The sequence below is a fragment of the Vipera berus genome (genome assembly GCF_964194415.1).
Source record: "Vipera berus genome assembly, chromosome: 3".
Taxonomy (NCBI): domain Eukaryota; kingdom Metazoa; phylum Chordata; class Lepidosauria; order Squamata; family Viperidae; genus Vipera; species Vipera berus.
This window is the reverse complement of record NC_138204.1, coordinates 122,868,584-122,888,958: the sequence shown is the minus strand read 5'-3', so window position 1 is coordinate 122,888,958 and position 20,375 is coordinate 122,868,584. Positions and strand designations below refer to the sequence as shown.

Here is a 20,375-nt window from a genome sequence, read left to right as displayed (position 1 = left end):
ATATACTGTTTATATGGCCCATCATCTTGCTACTGTCACTCTGACTGGCTGACAGTGCATTAAAATTCCCAAACAGTAAAATCTCAAATAAGTAAAAAAAAAAAAAGAAGAAGAAGAAGAATTAAAACAAGGGTCAGTATACCATGTATCAGAAGTTCTAACAGATTCTTCCATCAGGCAAATCAATAGTTAAAAAGAAAAAAAAGCTGGAGTTTATTTAACATCTTGCCCAAATGCCTGAGGGAAAACCAAGGTCTTTAGCATCTTACAGAAGGTCAACAGAAGTTGGGGACCTTCAGATTTCTTTTAGCATGACTCTTTCTGTAGCTGGCTTCAAGAGTCATCTTGCAAAAGAGTCCAGGGATCTGGCATTTCTTTAGGTGATGCTTTAAAAGTTCTTATTACATTGATTCATTAAAAAAAAATTCTAGTGATTTCTTATTGTACTTAAAAAAAACTTGCTACTGCATTTCTATAGGTATCTACTTGAAAAGAAGTTGAATGGAATTCAGTAAGATTTTTGTTTTAGGCTAAATCTTGTGGCATTTTCACTATCCCAAAATCAATTTTATGGAAATTTTCTTCATACTCTCTCAACTAATTATTTTGGCAGTGCATAAGAAAAAAAAAGTTCTTAACTTATATTAGCATATATTGATCCAAAGATAAGCAAACTTGTGGATGAACAAAAGGTTATCCATCCTCTTTACAGATAACTTCCTTCTGGTAACTATATGGATATAGTCATATAGTTTCCATGGCAGCAATATGGAAGTGGTATGCTACCTTCAAAAATGCCTTCAGCAATGGTGAATAGTATTGTTCCAGGTATGTGTGGTATTTTAAGTTTCACTTTCAAATAATTGGGAAAATCAAATCCTTAAATTACAGTATGCAGGAAACCCAGGAATCTATTTCTATGAATAATACCTATATTGTATGTGAATCATTTTGCACCTTCCTAAAGTAAGGTTTAAATAGTGGTTCTGGCAAGAGAGAGATCAGGGACAAGTGATTTTTGGATACATAGTTCTCACTCTGTACAGGTTAAAAGAAGTTTTAGAAATGTTCTCGAATTCCACCTTACCTGTCCTGCAAATAGGCCACAAACCCCAATTATGCACAGGATGTTGAATACTGCAGAGCCAACAATGGTTCCAACACCTACATCTCCTTTTGTGATAAACACACCTGGGGATAGGAGATAATTTCAATGTGTTATCAAAAGGCAGACAGGATTTCTATGCAAAGTTGAACTGCAAAAAAAATATGCATATTTAAACTTTGATTAAAGCAGATATGTGGAATGAAAAGTGCAGCCAGATGTGATTTTTGCATGATAAAATAAAGTGGATTACAACGATATTTTTGCAAAGATTTCTCAACATTTATTCCAAACACATAGACCCCTAACCAACATGTGTCTCAAAGTGAGATGATGGAATAGGCTGCCATCTGCATTTTTTAACCAGATAAAGGAGGCAAAGCTAGGGGGAATCCTGCTCCCAGCCATTCTTGCAAATAAGCTCTTAAAATGTGACTTTCCCTATTTCCAGTCTACAGATAGTCCTCAATTTATTACTACAACTGGGGCTGGAATTTCTGTCATTAAGTTGTTGCAATTGTAAAGTAAGTCATCACATGATTGGACCTGATTCTGCAACCATTATTACAGCAGTTCTTAAGTGAATCAGGCAATTGTTAAGCCAATTCGCTTCACCAATTGATGTTGCTTGTCAGACACTAGCTGGGAAGGTCACAAATTGCAATTACGTGACTACAGGAAGCTGCAACTGTTCATAAATGTGAGCACCCAAATTGCAATTTCGTGACCGTGGGGGTTTGGTATGATGGCTGTAACTTTGAGGATAGATCATGTATCACTTTTCCCCCAGGCTGTTGTAACTTTGAACTGTCATGAAACAAAAGGACTATTTGTATCACGTTTTCCTCTTGAATAGAGTAATATGTAAAAAAGGCTTCTCAGATTTGAGTGGTACTGGAAATATATTCCGGAAAAGCTGCATACGTGATTGCTCAAATGCATAAATGAAATTATTCTGGTTTTTTCCATATAAAGCATAACGATGGGAGGTGTAAAGTTTCACATTTTTTTAAACTGCACTTTTGACTGACGTAAGCTAGACGTTTTGGTATAGACCTAAAGAATGCTGGACAGGTTGTTCTAACTGCATATTTCACTACAGCAACGACCCCCGCCAAAATGCGCTGCTCCTTGCATGGCGGGAGATCTGGCAAGGAGTCCTGTGCAAACATTCCACAAAGGCGTCTGACGGCCCTGCCTGCTGCTCTGGCTTCTCTCTCTTGGTGACCACACAGAAGATGCTCCAGTCAAATCTACCGTGAGAAAGACTAGAAGAGCTGAGTTCCCCTCACCTGATCCATCCTTCCCAAAATCAGATGCTGGAATGTGAGAGTCCCCTCTTTCAGAACACTGGTGGACAGTACCATATTTTGTTTGTATTCCTGCTTAGTAGCAATCAAACAACCTGGCCTTCCCATCTGTTACCTATTCAGATGGCTCCTATTAAAAATACTTGCACTGCTCTCATTCAACTGCCATTTCGATCCAGTTTATTTGCCTCCAATAAAATAAAATAAAGCAGCATTCTAAGCCAGCTCCGTTTACCTCTTGCGTTTCAGGCAAAGGTGCTTCTCAGCATCCCACTCAGAAATGCCAGGAATGTAGTAAATGCAAGGCATGTGCTCTGTTAGTTACTACTCCACCACTTTCATGAGCTGGCTTCTCTCCACATTTCAAACACCCGGTATCAAAGTAATTATCAGTTGAGTAATGAACTGTTCTTCCCATCCTTTTTAATGTAACCTAACAGCAGAGTTAGCACTTGAAAGCACAGGAGTATGTATTAATTAATGCCCCTCTGTCTGGACATTTTTGGTGGTTGTTCCGAATATAATCTTTTCCCAGTTAACAGACTTCTGCTGATAATCATACATCCATTTTCACAGAGTCTGAATGTTGGCACCATGCAAGCTCCCACTTCATTATATAGGACAATCATTCTGTCAGTTTTTCTGCCACAAAGGTTTGCTATCCCATCAGCTTGAGCTACTTTCAGAGACATACACATACTTTAGCAAAGCAGGAACACAGCCACAAATAGTCGTTCTTATTTTCACAACTGTTATTGGTCAGAAGTTACTGGTTTAGTTACCTATCACAGATGTAAACAGCTCTGGAGCAGAACTGCCAGCTGCCATGAATGTTGCCCCTGCCACATCTTCACTGAGGTGCAAGCGCTGTGGAGGGAGTGGGGAAAAAAATCATTGATTGACTGATATGATTTTAAAACCACTTTTAATGCTTCTCAAGGCATAATAAAGGAGATTAAAAAATCTAAAAACGGATTTAAAGTGTAATTAAGACATCTCAATAAAGGTAAGCAACTGTCATATCAAATATTAGGTGAGAAGCAAAGGGCATCTAATGCCTATCTAAGGGCATCTAATACCTATCTGACAAAGGATGCATTGCATGGCTTGTCAAGGGCGGAGTTCCAGAATTGGTTGAGTCATTTTCTTCATTCAGACACTTTTCCAGTAACATCAACTTCAGAGACCTAGACTGATGACTGAGTACGCATTTTACCCTAGGCTAGGCTGTACTACTGATTGAGAAGTGGGAAGTCTGTTTCCTAAATATTCTATTTTTGCTCTGTCCTACTGAATGGCCCTTCCTACCAACTTCAGTTTGGATTTTTCAGACTAGTAAAGTCACCTTGAGCAGTTTTTACGTTTGAAATGAAACAAATACAGAAAGCTTAATCAGAAGGTTTGTACCAATGCCCAGTATTATATTTTTTGTTGATGTTATTGTTAGTTGCGAAGTCGTGTCCGAACCATCGCGACCCCATAGACAACGTTCCTCCAGGCCTTCCTGTCCTCTACCATCTTCTGGAGTCCATTTAGGCTCACGCCTACTGCTTCAGTGACTCCATCCAGCCACCTCATTCTCTGTTGTCCCATTCTTCTATTGCCCTCAACCTTTCCCAGCATTAGGCTCTTCTCCAGTGAGTCCTTCCTTCTCATTAGGTGGCCAAAGTATTTGAGTTTCAACTTCAGAATCTCGCCTTCTAAAGAGCAGTCAGGGTTGATCTCCTCTAGGACTGACCGGTTTGAACGCCTTGCAGTCCAAGGGACTTGCAGGAGTCTTCTCCAGCACCATAGTTCAAAGGCCTCAATTCTTTGGTGCTCAGCCTTTCTTATGGTCCAACTTTCACAGCCATACATTGCAACTGGGAAGACCATAGCTTTGACTATGCACACTTTTTACAAATGTGCAATATTCCTTAAACAATGATCCTGCATATACATTCTGGATGAGTCTGAATTTTTTAAAGCTGTAATTAACAACCTACACAACCACTTTTTTATATATATATATATATATATATATCCTGGGAACCCTTGACTTTGTCATCAAAATCTGATGGCAAAATATTTTTAAAAAGTGGGGATGATATTAGGCTAAGAATAAAAGGGTTATGTAGCTTTGGGATGAGTTTACTATATTGGAATTATGTTGGACCTCAAAAAAGGTACAGAAGGAAACAATTATGTTTGTATAAGTATAATAAGAGAAAAGAAAATTTCCCCAACGGGACTTTTTAAATTTAAACAATCCAATTCAGATCCAGGCAAACAAACATATCGGTTTGCAGCAGAATTACACTGTTAGATATAGCTCATATTTTTTATAAACACTTTCTAATGTCAAGCCTTATAGACAATTACAACCCTTGTACAATTTAAGTGTTTAAAAAGCTAATTCCCTCGGAAAGAGCATGCAGAAAAGAAGATAGGGAACTGCTGGTATTTTAAGAGTAGTACGCACATTTAATGGCATAACTGTGTTTAGAAGACTATGTACAGTACCCCTTTAGTAATTTTCCATTTAAAATACATGTCAGTTTGAGGGGGAAAAATATGCAAATGGGACAAATAAAAACAATATGGAAATTAGAAAAAAAGTTTGTTTTTCATTTAGAAAACTTAAGAGTAGGGAAATGTGCACTTCATGCACTTAGGGATTAGTCTTTTACATATTCCCTGGAAATCTGCAATGCTTCAGAATCAATTATTCTGAAAAGTTCTCTTGCAATATGCAAAAATGCCAAGGTAGCACCTGTTGGTCACTTATTAAACCAGCTGTGTCTTTTTCCATATCAGTCATGTGCTTCTGGCAACAGATTTGGGTGTTTTAATGAATTACTGGCTGGTGCTGCATTCATTCTTCAGGTGCTACAAAGCAACTTGCAGAATTGAATCTGAAGCATTGCACAGCCTTTAAGTTCAATATGCTAGAGGACATTTACAAGGAACTAGACATACTCAGAATGGAGAATTTTTTTTCCATGTGTATTAACCTCCATGTTCGGAGAACATAAAACACAACCAATAACATTTCTTGGAAAGCACTAATAGTCAAGGCTACTCTCCTTATGTTTCTCACTGATAAAAGAAATAAGAGTAGGGAATGGTACAAATACACAGATGTTCAGGAAACCTCTACCATAGATATGAAAAATGTAAAATAAGAGATTAAATATGATTAAATGCAAAACATGATAATGTATACATTTGAATAAACATGGAAAACTATTTCCAACAGATACTTACTTCACAAATTTTTTCCAATGAAGGAACAAAGAAATCATCACAGATAATAGCCAAAGCATAGAACATGTAGACAGCCTAAATAAAGAAAAAGCATTCCATTGAGACAAGGCAATTTTAATCATGATATTTCCTCATTTCGTTCTGTTGAAAGAGTTTAAAGCATATCTACCTTTTTTAATACTAAAGAGAAAAGACATCCTTTAATTGAGCTCAACTCATTGGTATGTCTACTCTGTTTTCTTGATATCAATATGATTAAAAATGTTATTATCACTAAAGGCAGATAGAAAAAAAAGATACTGAATCTTTTTGATAACAACACAAAGGTTGTTTCCCACTGCAACCCTCTAGGATGTTTCTCTATGTTCCCAGCTTAGCCTACAACTGAGGAATGCCCTGATGGATTCTCATCTAAATATGGAAAAAGGTCCAAGCCTACTCAATTTCTAACCCCAAGCAAGGGCAGTAATCTAATGAGGGAAGTTGTTGAGAGAAGTCAATTACACATTTCAGCTCCCTCCACAGGACTACTCTTCCTGCAAGAAAACCAGGAATTATTAACCCAATCAGATATGCATCTGTGTGCCTCTACAGGAAAATGGGTGGGTGAGAATCTGTATGTGTGTAAAAACAACTCTGTATATTTTCAAACCTGTTTGAATTCTTTCCCTAATTCAGACCATATTCAACCTGGTGGTATAAATCTGCCTATATGGCTTTTGCTATAATCTTGAAGTAATCGCTAGTAGGCAAGGTGACACAGACTCTGTCCACCTATCAGCTCCAAAATACGAAACTGGTTTCCTTGTTCCCAACTGACAATCAATCCCAAATTGTTTAAGCTGAATGTCTGAGCAATTAGAAGAATTACCCTGCAAATCACCACATTGCCTTTATTATCCTTGCTTCTTCCTTCCTTCTCCCCAGATGGAACCAACATCTGGGGATTCATCAGTGTTTTACTATATTATGCACTGTATTAAGACCAAGGGACGGGACTATGCAGATTGCACCTAATTATGTCAAATAGCATTCTCTATAAAGGGATTACATAATGCACAATACACAGTACTGAAACTACCCATTTCATATCATTTCATATACATCTGGAAAAAATCCTGTACAATATGACCCTTCATAGTGTACAGTGTTTTCGATGCTAAATAATTGCCGCACATTTGAAAGTTCTTGAAGTCAATTACTGTATATACTTTTGTGATGGGTAAATGGTTCTCTTATTCATTTTTATTTGTTCCATATGTATATATCTTTTATATGCTTATATTTTCTATGTGCTCCTGTTGCTTTTACATTTTTATCCTAATTTCAAGTGTTTTTCATATAAATAAACAATATTGCTATTCAACTTCCAATAGCATTTCTGCCCATGCCTAGACAGATTCAGTACAAGCATTACAAGTCAAATGCCGATTATACTAAATGCTGAGTTAATATCAACTCACATGCTGTGGCCTATTAGTTCCATGCAAATAAATTCTGATGCATTCACAAAGCTTTTTCCTGTACAATAATTCCTGAATTCATTTCAGTGGAATATCAATTCCACATACCCCATTCCTTTGTGTAGACTAGAGCTTTGGACAAGCACAAGAGAACCTTCAAGTCACTCAAGCATCTTATGCAGGCTAATCAAGAATCACTGAATATCACTACACCTCATACACAGGAACAGGAGAGTCTTATGCTATGAGGGAAAAGGCTAAAGCACATGCAAAGATATTCTTTGTAATGCACAGCACACGGTCAGGTCATATGCAAAGAGCCTCTGTGCACTTACCTGTGAGAGACTGTATTATGACCAGTTGCTTTTTCTGGAGATGCCAATTAATGATCACATTTCCATAGGATAGGTAACAATGAAGAAAGGTAATTTTATAGAAGTCTACTTTATTTCAATTCCCAAACAATTGGAAACACTTTTAGTTTTTATTAAAACAATCACATCTAAATAAAAGGGTCTCCCTAGATCAGGGGTGTCAAACTCAATTTCATTGAGGGCCGCATCAGCATTGCAGTTGCCCTCAGGGGGCCGGGTGGGTATGGCCTGGGTGGGCGTGGCCTACTGGGTGGGCATGGCTAGAGTGCGTATGGCCTACGGGTGGGCATGGCCAGCTCTACATCGTTCGCATCAAGGGTGCCTATGGGGGCCTGGGCAGGAGTGGGACAGATCTGAGGGTCTCTGGCAGGAGGAGAGTCTCTGGGCCAGGGCCAAGGCAGTGGGGGCCGTTCCCTCACTGTTTCCAGGATGGCTTTGCGGGCTGCATGAAACCACTTCGTGGGCCGGATCTGGCCCCCGGGCCTTGTGTTTGACATGTCTGCCCTAGATTAATTATCTTTTTTTGGGGGTAGGGTAATAAATGGTGTGCCAGAAGATAAGCCACTTGGAGAAGTGTCTTTTTCATATATAAAGTTTTATTTTAACAGAATTCAATAATAATTATTCAACAAAAACGTGTTGTCTGAGTATCTTATTCACTAATACAAATTAAAGTGGAGAAGTGTCTTCGTGCCCAATTAACATAGTCCAGTTTCAAGAATTTCTGCTCAAGATGATGATATAATTGACTGGGACTGGCTTCAGTACTTCCTGTGAACGTTTCTCCTGCTTAATTACTACTTGAACTAGAAACAAGTAATTGTTTTCTAATTTGGATAACAGCATTGATTGACTTTAAGGTGCCATTACTAATACACATATTAAACTGGATGGAAATGAAAAGAGGATTGTAAGATTGTGGAAATTTATTGTAACATAATACCATCTATCTTTGCACAAAGCTTCTGATGTTCCTAAAAGGTAAAGGTAAAGGTTCCCCCGCACATGTGTGCTAGTCGTTTCCGACTAGGGACCGGTGCTCATCTCCGTTTCAAAGCCGAAGAGCCAGCGCTTGTCCGAGGACGTCTCCGTGGTCATGTGGCCGGCATGACTAGACGCCAAAGGCGCACGGAACTCTGTTACCTTCCCACCATAGTGGTCCCTATTTTTCTACTTGCATTTTTACGTGATTTCGAACTGCTAAATTTGCAGAAGCTGGGACGAATAACAGGCGCTCACTCTGTTACGCGGTACTCGGGATTCGACCCGCCAAACTGCCAACCTTCTGATTGACAAGCTCAGCATCCTAAGCCACTGAGCCACCGCATCCCTTTCTGATGTTCCTACTGACTCCTATTATTTCTAGGCACTTTATTATCTAATCATGTGGCAGGGAGTCAAATGCTTTCAAATAATCAATCCAAGCTACATTCAACTTTGTCTTCCTCTTGCAATTTTCCAAAATAATTTAGTCAGTTAGGAGCTGATTTTCTGTTCCTCTGCTGTTTAGATAGTTTCATTTCTGCTCAGATGGAAAGGGCTTGTTTTCAACTAGCTGCTGTCGGACTGCATCATCTAAAACACCATTTAGCAATGTGAAACTGGTTGGTAAGCAAGTAATTGGCCTGTAGTTGCCTGATGCTGCCCTTTTGTTGGATCTTTCATTATCACTTTGCCAGATGTTAACCAACCTTCAATTACACCCAGAGGTGGGATTCACATATGTGAACACCAGTTCTCTGTGTGGATCCCACTTCCGGAAGTCCATTCTAGGCCTGGGCAACAAAAAATTAGCTACCGGTTCTGCCAAAATGGTGCGAAGCGGCTGAATCCCACCACAGATTACACCTTCTTGCGGTCTCTTATTAAACTGTTTGGCAACAAGTGGGTGTCAACCAAGCAGATGTTTCAACCAAAAACCATGCAGTTCATCTATATCTGGTACAACCAATTCTTGATCGTCCTAGCCCTTTTCTCCACCATTTCTGATATTACAAGTTCTTCATTTCAGCTCCTTTTTTTATTCTTTTCTAACTCCTTTATTTAAGCTGCATTCTTGTATTTCTTTGGGTTGTCCCATAGCTGCACCAGGATGTTTCTTCTTTGTCATGTACTGACTGGTTCATTGCTGCCTCTCCTTCGAGTGGTAGAAATGTTTCTGATTCAACTGAAATTCATGATTATTCCTCTTGTTTAATTTAAGCTTGAATCTGTTAATCTTCTTGACTGTTTGCTGTTATTTGCTACTTTATTATTTCTAGTGCTTCCTTGTTCCTAGGTGATATTTCTCGATCTGGTAGTCTTTGATGTTCTTGCTCTTCAGCTTCTTTTATTTCATCTGTTCTAACCTGCTTGCATCTGATCTTAGCATGCTGATTTATTGTCCAATCTTATCTTCCATTTTGGTGGTGCATTGTTTGGGTTCTTTTCTTGTTTGTTGATTTTGCATCCAGGTTATCTAGTTATAACTGCAGCCATGCTATACATTAGTTGGTTTATTTCTTGCAGCGAGCTTATATCTAATATTACAGTATTGGCATCTTTTAAAACTTGTATTAGCCGTTTCTTTGTAACAAGCTTTTAAAAAATACAATCTTATTCTGTTGTTTTTGCACTTTTCTAGATGCTCAGTTAGCCTACTTGTCACCAGGTGTCCATTTGGTAGACATATAACATTTAGCATGGCCTTTGTTGACCCAGGAGCTGACCCACTTGGTATAACTTTCTATAAATTATATCTCACCATATTGTTTATGGGAGAGACTCTCTGATAAAACCTGTCTGGTATGGTTGAACTTCTGGCATAACTCTCATCTTCCTCAGAGCACACAACCCACAACCACATCAAGGTAGTGCCTTACTGGAAGACAATAATTTCTTTCATCCTTGAGAAAGTTTGAATGATTTGGAATTGATTGGGCCTATGCTTTCCTGCTGTTTTAAAAGAATGTATATAAACATTCATTTTATTTTTACAATACATACAAAAACCCTGAGTCACTTTTCATTATGGGCTTCATGTTTAGCATTAATAAAAGTGTATGGTCCAACTATACCAATCTTTTTAATTTTTAACAGGCAAACCCCACAAATACACACAAATACATGCATACCGAATGTCTTTTTTTTACAGTTAATGATCATCAAAAATGACAAAAAAACAACTACCCCGGAAGATCAGTAAAGCAACACTTGTAATATTTTCACTGCAGCTATGCTCTGTTTTGCTATCATGCAGAGAACTGAATGTTTCATATCTGAAAAAAGTTTAAACCCACCCATTCTGTAAAGGTATTAGCATAAGAGGAGCAAACCATAACTCTTACAATGCTCCTGATGGAAAGCACTGTAGGAAATATTGTATTGTTTCAATTTCCAGATAAGTATGGTCAAGTGGGCTCAGCTAAAGGGGTTAGAATATCTAATCTGCAGAAGTGCAGGTTAGAAAGCATTTCCAGATTTTCTCAAATCTGGAAAAGGCAAATATTTTTTTTAAAAAAATCTTTGCTGGCCTGGCAAGTTTCTAGTTGTTTTGGAACTGTTGGTGAGACCGTTAAAAGTCGTTGGCACTGTTTGAATTTGTTCTACCAGCAGCAAGATCTGACTGCTGGCCTAGTGATGGATTGTATTGCAAAACAGGGCTGTTTCCAGAGGAGGCAGAGGAGGAGAGGACCTGGAGCTTATGGAGCAAAGGAACTGGATGAGGCTGTCGGCAGGCCCAGAGGAAGAGAGAGAGGCTTTTGGAGGAGTTGGTGGCGGCAGCAGCGTGCTCCAGGGGCGAAAAGAAGCAAGGCCTCTTTAAGGAAAAGGTGGAAGAGTCAGGATCAGAAAAAGGAAAGAAGGCAAGGTTGTCAGAATACAAGCTAACTTGTATATGGCACTAAAAAGTTCCATTTAGCTTATGAGTAGATTTTAGTGGGATATTGTTATTGGCACGTTGTTTGTAGTTATATTAAAGGGGAGTTAAAGCACATTATGAATTTGGTTAATTGTATATTATGCATAATTTTTATTTAGAATATGATTATTGTAACTATAATCCTGTATTTAGCTCTGGGAAGTGGGGGGGGGGAAGTGGGCGGGTTTGGGGTGGGAGGGATTTGGGGATATATTGTAAAATTATGTTTTTGTAAAACTCTTTAATAAAAAAAAAATACAAGCTAACTTGAGGGCTAATCCACATGGAGCCCCATTTCCATCTCTCCTGTGTGCCATTGTTCACTCCCTAGAGACTAAAATGGACAATGTGAAATTTGAGCGGGCCACGAACAAGGAGTATATATTGGAGGTGGTGACCCTTTGAGAGCTGTATGCAACGGAATTTCATTTTGATGTATGCCGATTGGTGTACATTCAAAGTGACAATAAAGTTATAAAAAAAAGATTGGTGTACATTCAAAGTGACAATAAAGTTATCATCAGATTGCTAATGGAATTTTGCAGCACCTGCTTTCCTATTTTTTCCAAACTTATGCATTTTTCCCCCTAATATTTCAAATATGGTCCTCAATTTACAACCATAATTAAGCAACAATTTCAGCTGTAAGTAGTGTGGTTGTTAAGCAGGTCAACACACAAGTGACTGATTTTACAGCCATCTTGTAAAGGTCATTGCGCAAAGGCAACAGTACCAATGAAGGAGAAGGTCATTACGCAAAGGCAGCAGTCATAATGCAACACCATGATTGTTGTGTAAATTCATTGTTTGGGATGGGGTGTTTTTCCCCAGAAACCAAAAGTAAACGTGAGTTTACAGCAAAAATGTAAATCATGTTCAAGTGAGCATGAGACGCTGCAAACAGCCATAAATGCAGCCTGGTTGCTGAGCACCGAAAATGCTGTGACTATATCAGAACTTTGAATCTGGGTTGTAAGTAGCTTTACTGGGGTCCATCATAACTTCAGACATCACTAAGTGACCAGTCACAAGTTGAGCACTGCCTGTATAGTAATTTAGCCATCAAAGAAAACCCTGTTTTACCTGTTTACACCCAAAAAATAAAATAAAATACAGCAAGTTGATATAATATTACCTTCTATTCAATAGATATTTTCCAGACTGATAAGTTATCATTTTTAGAGATAAAGAAAACTAATCTGTGCTCCTTAAGCCAGTAATAGATCATCTGCCTCCAAGCCTATGCTTCAATTTTAGGCATCCCTGTCTTGAGATCAAGCAATTCATTAAATATGCCCTCCATATATTTTCCTTTACAACAGCTTCAAAACGTATATATTGATTCCTTACGTTTGATTTTTCATTTCCCCAAAATTTTCTGAAATTAGGAATTGGACATTTTGTATCCAATCTTCTGCGAAAGATACTGTATAGGGTTTCCTGCTTGAGCAGGGAGTTAGACTAGAAGACCTCCAAGGTCCCTTCCAACTATGTTATTCTGTTATTCTGTTAAAAGGTAAAGGTAAAGGTTCCCCCGCACATGCGTGCTAGTCGTTTCCGACTCTAGGGGCCGGTGCTCATCTCCGTTTCAAAGCCGAAGAGCCAGCGCTTGTCCGAGGACGTCTCCGTGGTCATGTGGCCGGCATGACTAGACGCCAAAGGCGCACGGAACGCTGTTACCTTCTCACCGTAGTGGTCCCTATTTTTCTACTTGCATTTTTACGTGCTTTCGAACTGCTAGGTTACACCTGCATAAAATAAACACCCCTACTCTGTGTCTATAATTCTTTGAATTTAAAAGTTGTCTGTACCATAAATGTCAAGATAAATATTCAAAGACTTTTATTAAGGTAAGTAAACCTTTGACCAATGTATGAGACTTCTATTTATTACCAAACATATGAATACATGGTAAAGAAAATAGTAATTTTTTTAAAAAAAATTCTATTTCAGAAAGTGGGCAAATAAAAGATGGTTTTTGTGTACAGTCTAGGAGTGGTAGTTCTTGATACCTTCATCCAGTGTAAGCTTTGGTTTGCTATATAGTTCTGAATAGAATTTTAAAAATTTAAAATTTATATCCTGTGAAATTTGTATATATTTCATCTCTTTTAATTGGAATCATTGTCCTATCTTTCTTTTTCTTTAAACAATTAGTCGAAACCTTACCAGGTCTTTCCCTGTTCTCCCATTATCTCTGTTGAAAACATGTTAACATGAATTCTGTTTGCTGTGATATGGCAAGGTGCCAGGATTTGATGTATTGCCTACAGAGTGGTATAAAACATTTATAGATCTTTTGGTACCAAAACTTTGACAATTGTATGATGAGATATGTGAGAAAAGATGTTAACAGAGGAATATTATCAATATTTATCAAGCTAATGTTGCAATTGAACCAGAATAAGATAAAGATGACATTCAATGTGCTCATTATTGTCCAATCACACCAATTAATGTTGATACAAAGTTCTTAATAGTGATACTGGCAAATAGATTACAGCAAGTGCTACTGTTTGTTAATAAGAGTGATCAAGCAGTATTTATTAAAAAAAACCAGGCAAGCAGCAAACAATATTAGGTTAGCTGCAGATTTAAGAGACCTGAATAACAATGAAGACCATTTTTTTTAATCTTATCATTAGATATTATATGAGATGCCCTCATTTAAAATAAAGATTAATGGTATGTTTTCTGCTACTTTCCCATTATTTAGAGGAACTAGACAAGAATGTCCATTTTCACCCTTGCTTTTTGATATTTGTGTAGAACTCTTCGCTTGTGCTATTAGACAACATGGGGAGATTTACAGAGTAGTACATAATTCAGTTGAACATAAACTGCTTTTATTTGCAAATGACATTCTTCTGTTTATTTCTAAACCTCACTCTATAATTTCTGTATTGTGGCAAATAATAGATGCTTTTAGTAAAACAGCAGGATATTCTATTAACTGATCTAAATCAGAACTGATGCAAATAGATGGAAATTTGGTTACCCATTTAAGGAATTTTAATTTCATACTTGTACCAAATTTGTTAAATGTTTAGGTATGTGTTTACTGAAAGATATAACACAATTAGTAACAGGTAATATAGTCAGTGGTGGGATTCAAATATGTGAACAGCTGGTTCTCTGTGTGGATGCCGCTTCCAGAAATCCATTCTGGGCCTGGGCAACAAAAAATTAGCTACTGGTTCTGCCGAAGTGGTGCGAACCGGCGAAATCCCACCACTGAATATAGTCAATGCTTTTTTTGTAAAAGAAAAAGGTGCTGGAACTCACACATGTCATACAACCTGCCTTGCCTATCCTACAAGGTTCTATCCAAAAAAGGTGCCAGAACTCCGTTCTGAGCGTTCTATGACAAAAAAAGCCCTGAATATAGTAAAAGGTTTCTTCAGATATGGATAGATGGGAGTCATTAAACCTCACCCTTTGAGGAAAGATGAGTGCTCTCAAGATAAATATTATTCCCAGATTAATTTATATTCTGAGAACAATTCCTGTTCAAATATCTGGATTTTTTTCCAGAAAATATACAGTACTCTTTGTTCATATATTTTAATGGGGTTCTTTGATTCCAAGAATAGCTTTACAGAAAAAGCAATCACCAATTAACAAAGGAGGGTTCCGTTTTTCAAAATCGGAGCTACAGATTATTAGAATATCAGTTATAAAGCTATGAAATGTAATGTCTAATAAAAATGGATTCAATCTTTTTTCCTATGCTAAATTGACTATGATAAGTCCTAAATTCCTATGCTGAATCAATATCCCTGCTTTCATCCAGTGTTTCCATATTACTGCCTTTTTTCGTAATTTTTAATGTTGGATTGGAAAAAAGATGACAATATGGAAACATTGGATGGAAGCAGGGATATTGATTCTGGAGTCAGTAATAGACCATGAATATAAATTTTTAACATACACTGTGTTAACAGATAAACATAGATGCAACTCAGTTGCAATATTCATAGCTAAAACATTGGTTAACAACATTATTTGGACCAGCAGCATTTTCAGTTTCTGAAACACCTGCGGTGAAACAAACACATTTTTGAAGCATATTTGTTCCTTCAGGTATTTGCTATCAATAAATCAATTTGATATGCAGATGTTAAAGAGATGAGTGGAAAACAGAATTAGAGGTTCCTATATTACTTAGAGTCAGGCATGTCAAACTTGCGACGTCACGTGACGTTGCGCGACATATCACGACTTTGGGGTGGGCACAGTTTCAGTATGATGCATCCGGCCCATGGGCCGGCAGTTTGACATGCCTAGCTTAGACCATAGAAGAATGTTTTAATTTCTATAGCAAGAGTACCACTGGACCTTAGACTATGGTTTATACAATATTACATCTGTATAGAAAAGGATTGTCTAGGATAGCGGCCCCCAATCTTTTGGGCACCAGGGACCAGTTTTGTGGAGAGAGTTTTTTTCCATGGACCAGCAGGGGTGTGGTTTCGTGTGCTGCCTGCATCCCACGGATGTGGCTTCGCTTGTTTGTGTGGCTGGGTTTCTGGCATGCCACAGCCCAGTGCCAGACCACAGACCGGGGGTTGGGCACTCCTGATCTAAGACAGCATTTTGCTGGAAATGTAATAAGGACAATGCTTTTCTAAAACGTATGTTTTTACAATGTTTTATACTTACTAAGGATATGAGTTAGTGACTGAACAACAAAAGTAGATTAACTATGTGTGACTGTGTGACAAATGCTAAAATTACTGCTAAGCTTGTAAGCCACCCTGAGTCTTTGGAGAAGGGCGGGATATAAATGGAATTTAAAAAAAAATCTTCAGGAAATAATATTTTCCTGAACTACATACCTAGTACATGGAATTTGACAACTGGACAATGTAAATGGATTATACGCAGCCTTAGTATAGCTAAAAGTCTGATATTGCAACATTGGAAAGATAAATGTACATTATAGCCCCACTTATTCATTGGATTAAATATTAGTATTGCTACTTAGGAGCAGATTCCTATGGTCATAGACTTTGTATGAATAATGAAATACAGGCCTTATTGGTACAAAACCCAATAGATTAAAAAACATGATAGTTATATATCAGTGTATATATATATACACACATATGTTAAATGCTTGTTAACTATTTAGATTACCTTGCTAGGCCCCAAACATGGGACAACAGTGACAGCTCATATTTGTGTAAATTTTAGATTGCTAACAAAGAATTAAAGGGAGACTGATATGCATTTCAAACTTATTTGTTTTCATCAGAGCTGTCACTGTTGTGACTACTGCCTGTGGATGGCCTTCGGTTAGGCCGAAACAGGAAATAAAGATTTGTCCCATGTTTGGGGCCTAGCAAGGTAATCTAAATAGTTAACAAGCATTTTATATATATATATATATATATATATATACACACACACACACACACACACACACACACACACACATATATATATATATATGTGTGTGTGTGTGTGTGTGTGTGTGTGTTGTATGTTATTCTATACATAACTATATGTCCTATATAAGTTATTCTCTATATAACTATATATAAAATATTTTGATGGGGTTCTTCGATTCTGAGAATACCAGGAGCTATAGATCACCAAATTTACTTATTATCAAGTAGTGTTGGAAGGAGAGAGAGAGAGAGAGAGAGAGAGAGAGAGAGAGAGAGGGAGAGAGATGCATGTTTGCATTAGATAAATATATATAGAATTGTAATTGTACAATTATAAAAGTATACATATTCTATATTTTAAATTTTTAATATTTTTCTTCACTTAATTTAAACTGCTTAAGTATTTTTATAATGCATACATCTTTCTGTTTTGTTCCCTTTTTCTGTTATTTTAAAAGTAATAAAAATTATTTTAAAAAGGAAAAGGGAGTAGATAGATTAGGAGGCAATAAGGGAACACTGCTGAGCCTCAGTCCAGTAGTTACTGAAGCACAGACTGATTGTTATAATAATTTGATCAAGAATTCATAATTCTGGCCATCAAATCTTTTTGGGGACAGCCATCTTGGTCGGATGGTAATTGAAAGGATAGGATGCTCTCTTTCCATTCTCCTCTGAAGGAATCCCCAAGCTAGTATCTTCAAGTTAACAGTCTATTATGGAGAAGGCATTTCTAGTGGATTGTCAGAAATCACAGTAACCATACTGTCCCCTATCGCTGACTCTTAGGCTGCCAAATAAAGAGAGAGAGAAATAATGAGAACTGATTTGACCCTCAGATATTTAGATATTCATCCTTCATCCATCTAGACGCCCTCCCCACTCCCTCCCCCAGTATACACATTAATGAGATTTAGGGAGCAGCCCAACTCCATTAGACTCTAGGCAGCTTACAATATTAAAAGCCAGTAAAGCTGTAAAAACCCAGAACATGCATGTTCAGAAAAGATCCTCAATCAAATTAGTAAGGATGAGATAATATTGGGACCAGAGAGCGCAATTCTGTTATTGAAACTCATCCAAACAGAGGCCCAAGGCATTCTCTCCATAAGCCAAACAATACCAAACTGATATTAGTCCTTTCTCTAAGGACTATTTCCACCTGCCATTTGCCTCAGTAAAACCTATACAGAATATATCAATGATTTACAGCTATATACCGGTAATATTGTTGTTGTTTTTCTACTATTCTTGATAGCATCAAACTTGCTACCTCAGGTCGTCACATCACTACAACTCATGAAAGGTTTGCTTCTGACTCCACTTCCATGGGGGAAAATACCATCAGATGTAGCAAGACCTGCAATAGGATTTTCCTTTTTACTGCCTATGTTTAAGTATTAGAAGAAAAAGATCTATTGATTTGTAATTTCTCCTGTACACATGTGTATTCTGTGAATGGGCTTTACAACTGGGGAGACTAAATTGGATTCCAACTGGAGGTTTCAATGAAGTTAAACGTAGGGTTGGATTCTTTCCCTAGGTCCAAATCCTAAATCCACAAAAACTATTACATGGTGTTAGATTAATTAGGAGAAAGTGTCTGGTAGGACAGGGATGGAGCTAGTAATTTCTGGAGCTAATAGAGATGATCATATAAACACCTATCTGTCCCTGGGGCCTCAGAGTTGACTCAGATGATCAAAGAGCAAAATAGTCAGTCTTGTCGCTCTTCCCTATGAGTTTATTGGAGAATTTTGGAAGCAAACCATTCACAAAAAAGTTTGATTAAGATTTGCTTTACAAAAAGAAAGATGACAGATGAAAAATATTCAAGCGTTTGCTACAGTAAACAAAAGTTAACAGATAAAAGAGAGAGAACTAGGTCAGAATAATTTATCTTCTATTTTCAGACATCTTGAAATGTTCAGCTGGGCTTTACTGGAGGCAGAATATTTTATTAATGCATTAATAATGAGCTATTGATAAAATTATTCTTTTTGCTCTAGACATGTTTTTTACCCTTTGTAATATGTGCCATTTTCTTGGCCATGCCTACTTTTAAAATGTAGACATTTGTCTACAATGTGGCCCTTCATCCACAAAAGACTATCCACCATTACCCTATTAATTTAGGAAGGCTAAAACTATTTCACACTATATCACACCTTGAGACCCAGCATGAAATTTTGCTTTCTTTACTCAGAACTTCAGAAGACTGAAATAGAACAAGATCATCATTCGATTCTTACCTTCTTTACAAATGTGATAATGTTTGCAGTCACATTATGATGACTTTTCAATTCATTCATAGTAGGAAGACTGGTATCTTTGCCACTCATTCTATTGTCACAGAGACAATGTTAAAAATGCAATACACATTAATGCAAAAAAACCCCACAACCAATTATCATTAAATCTTTTCTGGAACATACCACATCAGACTGTTTCTACTTTGTGGCAATAAAGGGCTTGGATATGACACAGCAAGCTAAAAGCTGGATGAATGAATACAACTCTCATACAATAAGTAATTTTGAATTGCCTTGTTGAATGTCATAAATGAATTTATTTATTTATTTGGCCACCCATCTTACCATAAGGTAACTCTGGGTGGCTTACACACATAAAAATAGATCTAAATTAACTGAATAAATCTAACCAAATATTAAAATCTAAGGACATGTGGGGAAGGTGGGAGTGGAATGGGGGGAGGTGGGAATCTGTTGTTAGTCAATCAACCACCTCCACTGGGGCCCCAAGCCGACTGGCAGAGCCATGTCTTTAGGCCCTTATGCAAAGATAGGAGGGTTGGGGCAAGATGTTCCAGAGGGCAGGAGCAACAGCACAGAACGCCCTCCTCCTGGACCCCATCAGCTGGAATAATTGGGCTGACGGGACCCGTAGCATGCCTCTTCTGCCGGCATGAGTGGTACAGGCCAACCCCAGTCGGGTGAGATGGTCCCTCAAGTAACCTGGACCCATGCCATGAAGGGCTTTAAAGGTGATTGCCAACACCTCGAATTGCACCCAGAAGCAGACCAGTAACCAATGTAGCTCACTGGGCTGTGATGCTACAGGGGCCATTCTTGGGGTCCCCAAAACTGCCCACACCACTGCACTCTGCACCAGCTGTAGCTTCCAAATGCTCTTCAAGGGTAGCCCCATGTAGAGCGCATTACAGTAGTCCAACCATGAGATGACTAGGGACTGAACGACTGAGCGCAGGGAGTCCTGATCCAGGAAAGGCTGCAACTGGCGCACAGCACAAATCACCTAACAACACAGGGAAAGCTAATCAACAGCAAAGTGTAGACACTCACATTTTTATGGAAGTAAAGATAGGCTAGTCACTCACATCACAAACAAGAAATCACAATTTAAAAATTTTTCAACTAAATGAATCCATCTTCTGAACAGGTCATATCTTTCTCTCAGTTACCAACTCAAGATAAAAGTCAAGAATAGACCGAAAAGATATTGAGAAAATACAGTACTTTGGGTAAAGGTAACTGAGGCGTGGAGTCTTGAACTCCCTCTTCAGTGTAGGAGTCCTGACAGAAACAAAGGGATTCCTCTCAAACTG

The 20,375-nt window shown here is 37.9% G+C and overlaps 1 protein-coding gene across 2 annotated transcripts in view; it reads right to left on the bottom strand.

Moving 5' to 3' along the window:
* The window catches only part of SLC24A3 (solute carrier family 24 member 3), a 188,157-nt gene that overhangs the window by 49,371 nt on the left and 118,411 nt on the right, over positions 1–20,375 (bottom strand). For both annotated transcript variants that reach the window (XM_081325253.1, XM_081325254.1), the window contains exons 4-6: positions 5,662–5,736; positions 3,198–3,282; positions 1,088–1,191 (exon numbers count right to left, since the gene is read on the bottom strand). In XM_081325253.1, coding sequence (XP_081181379.1) covers positions 1,088–1,191; positions 3,198–3,282; positions 5,662–5,736 — 264 coding nt within the window. The remainder of the gene's footprint in view (positions 1–1,087; positions 1,192–3,197; positions 3,283–5,661; positions 5,737–20,375) is intronic.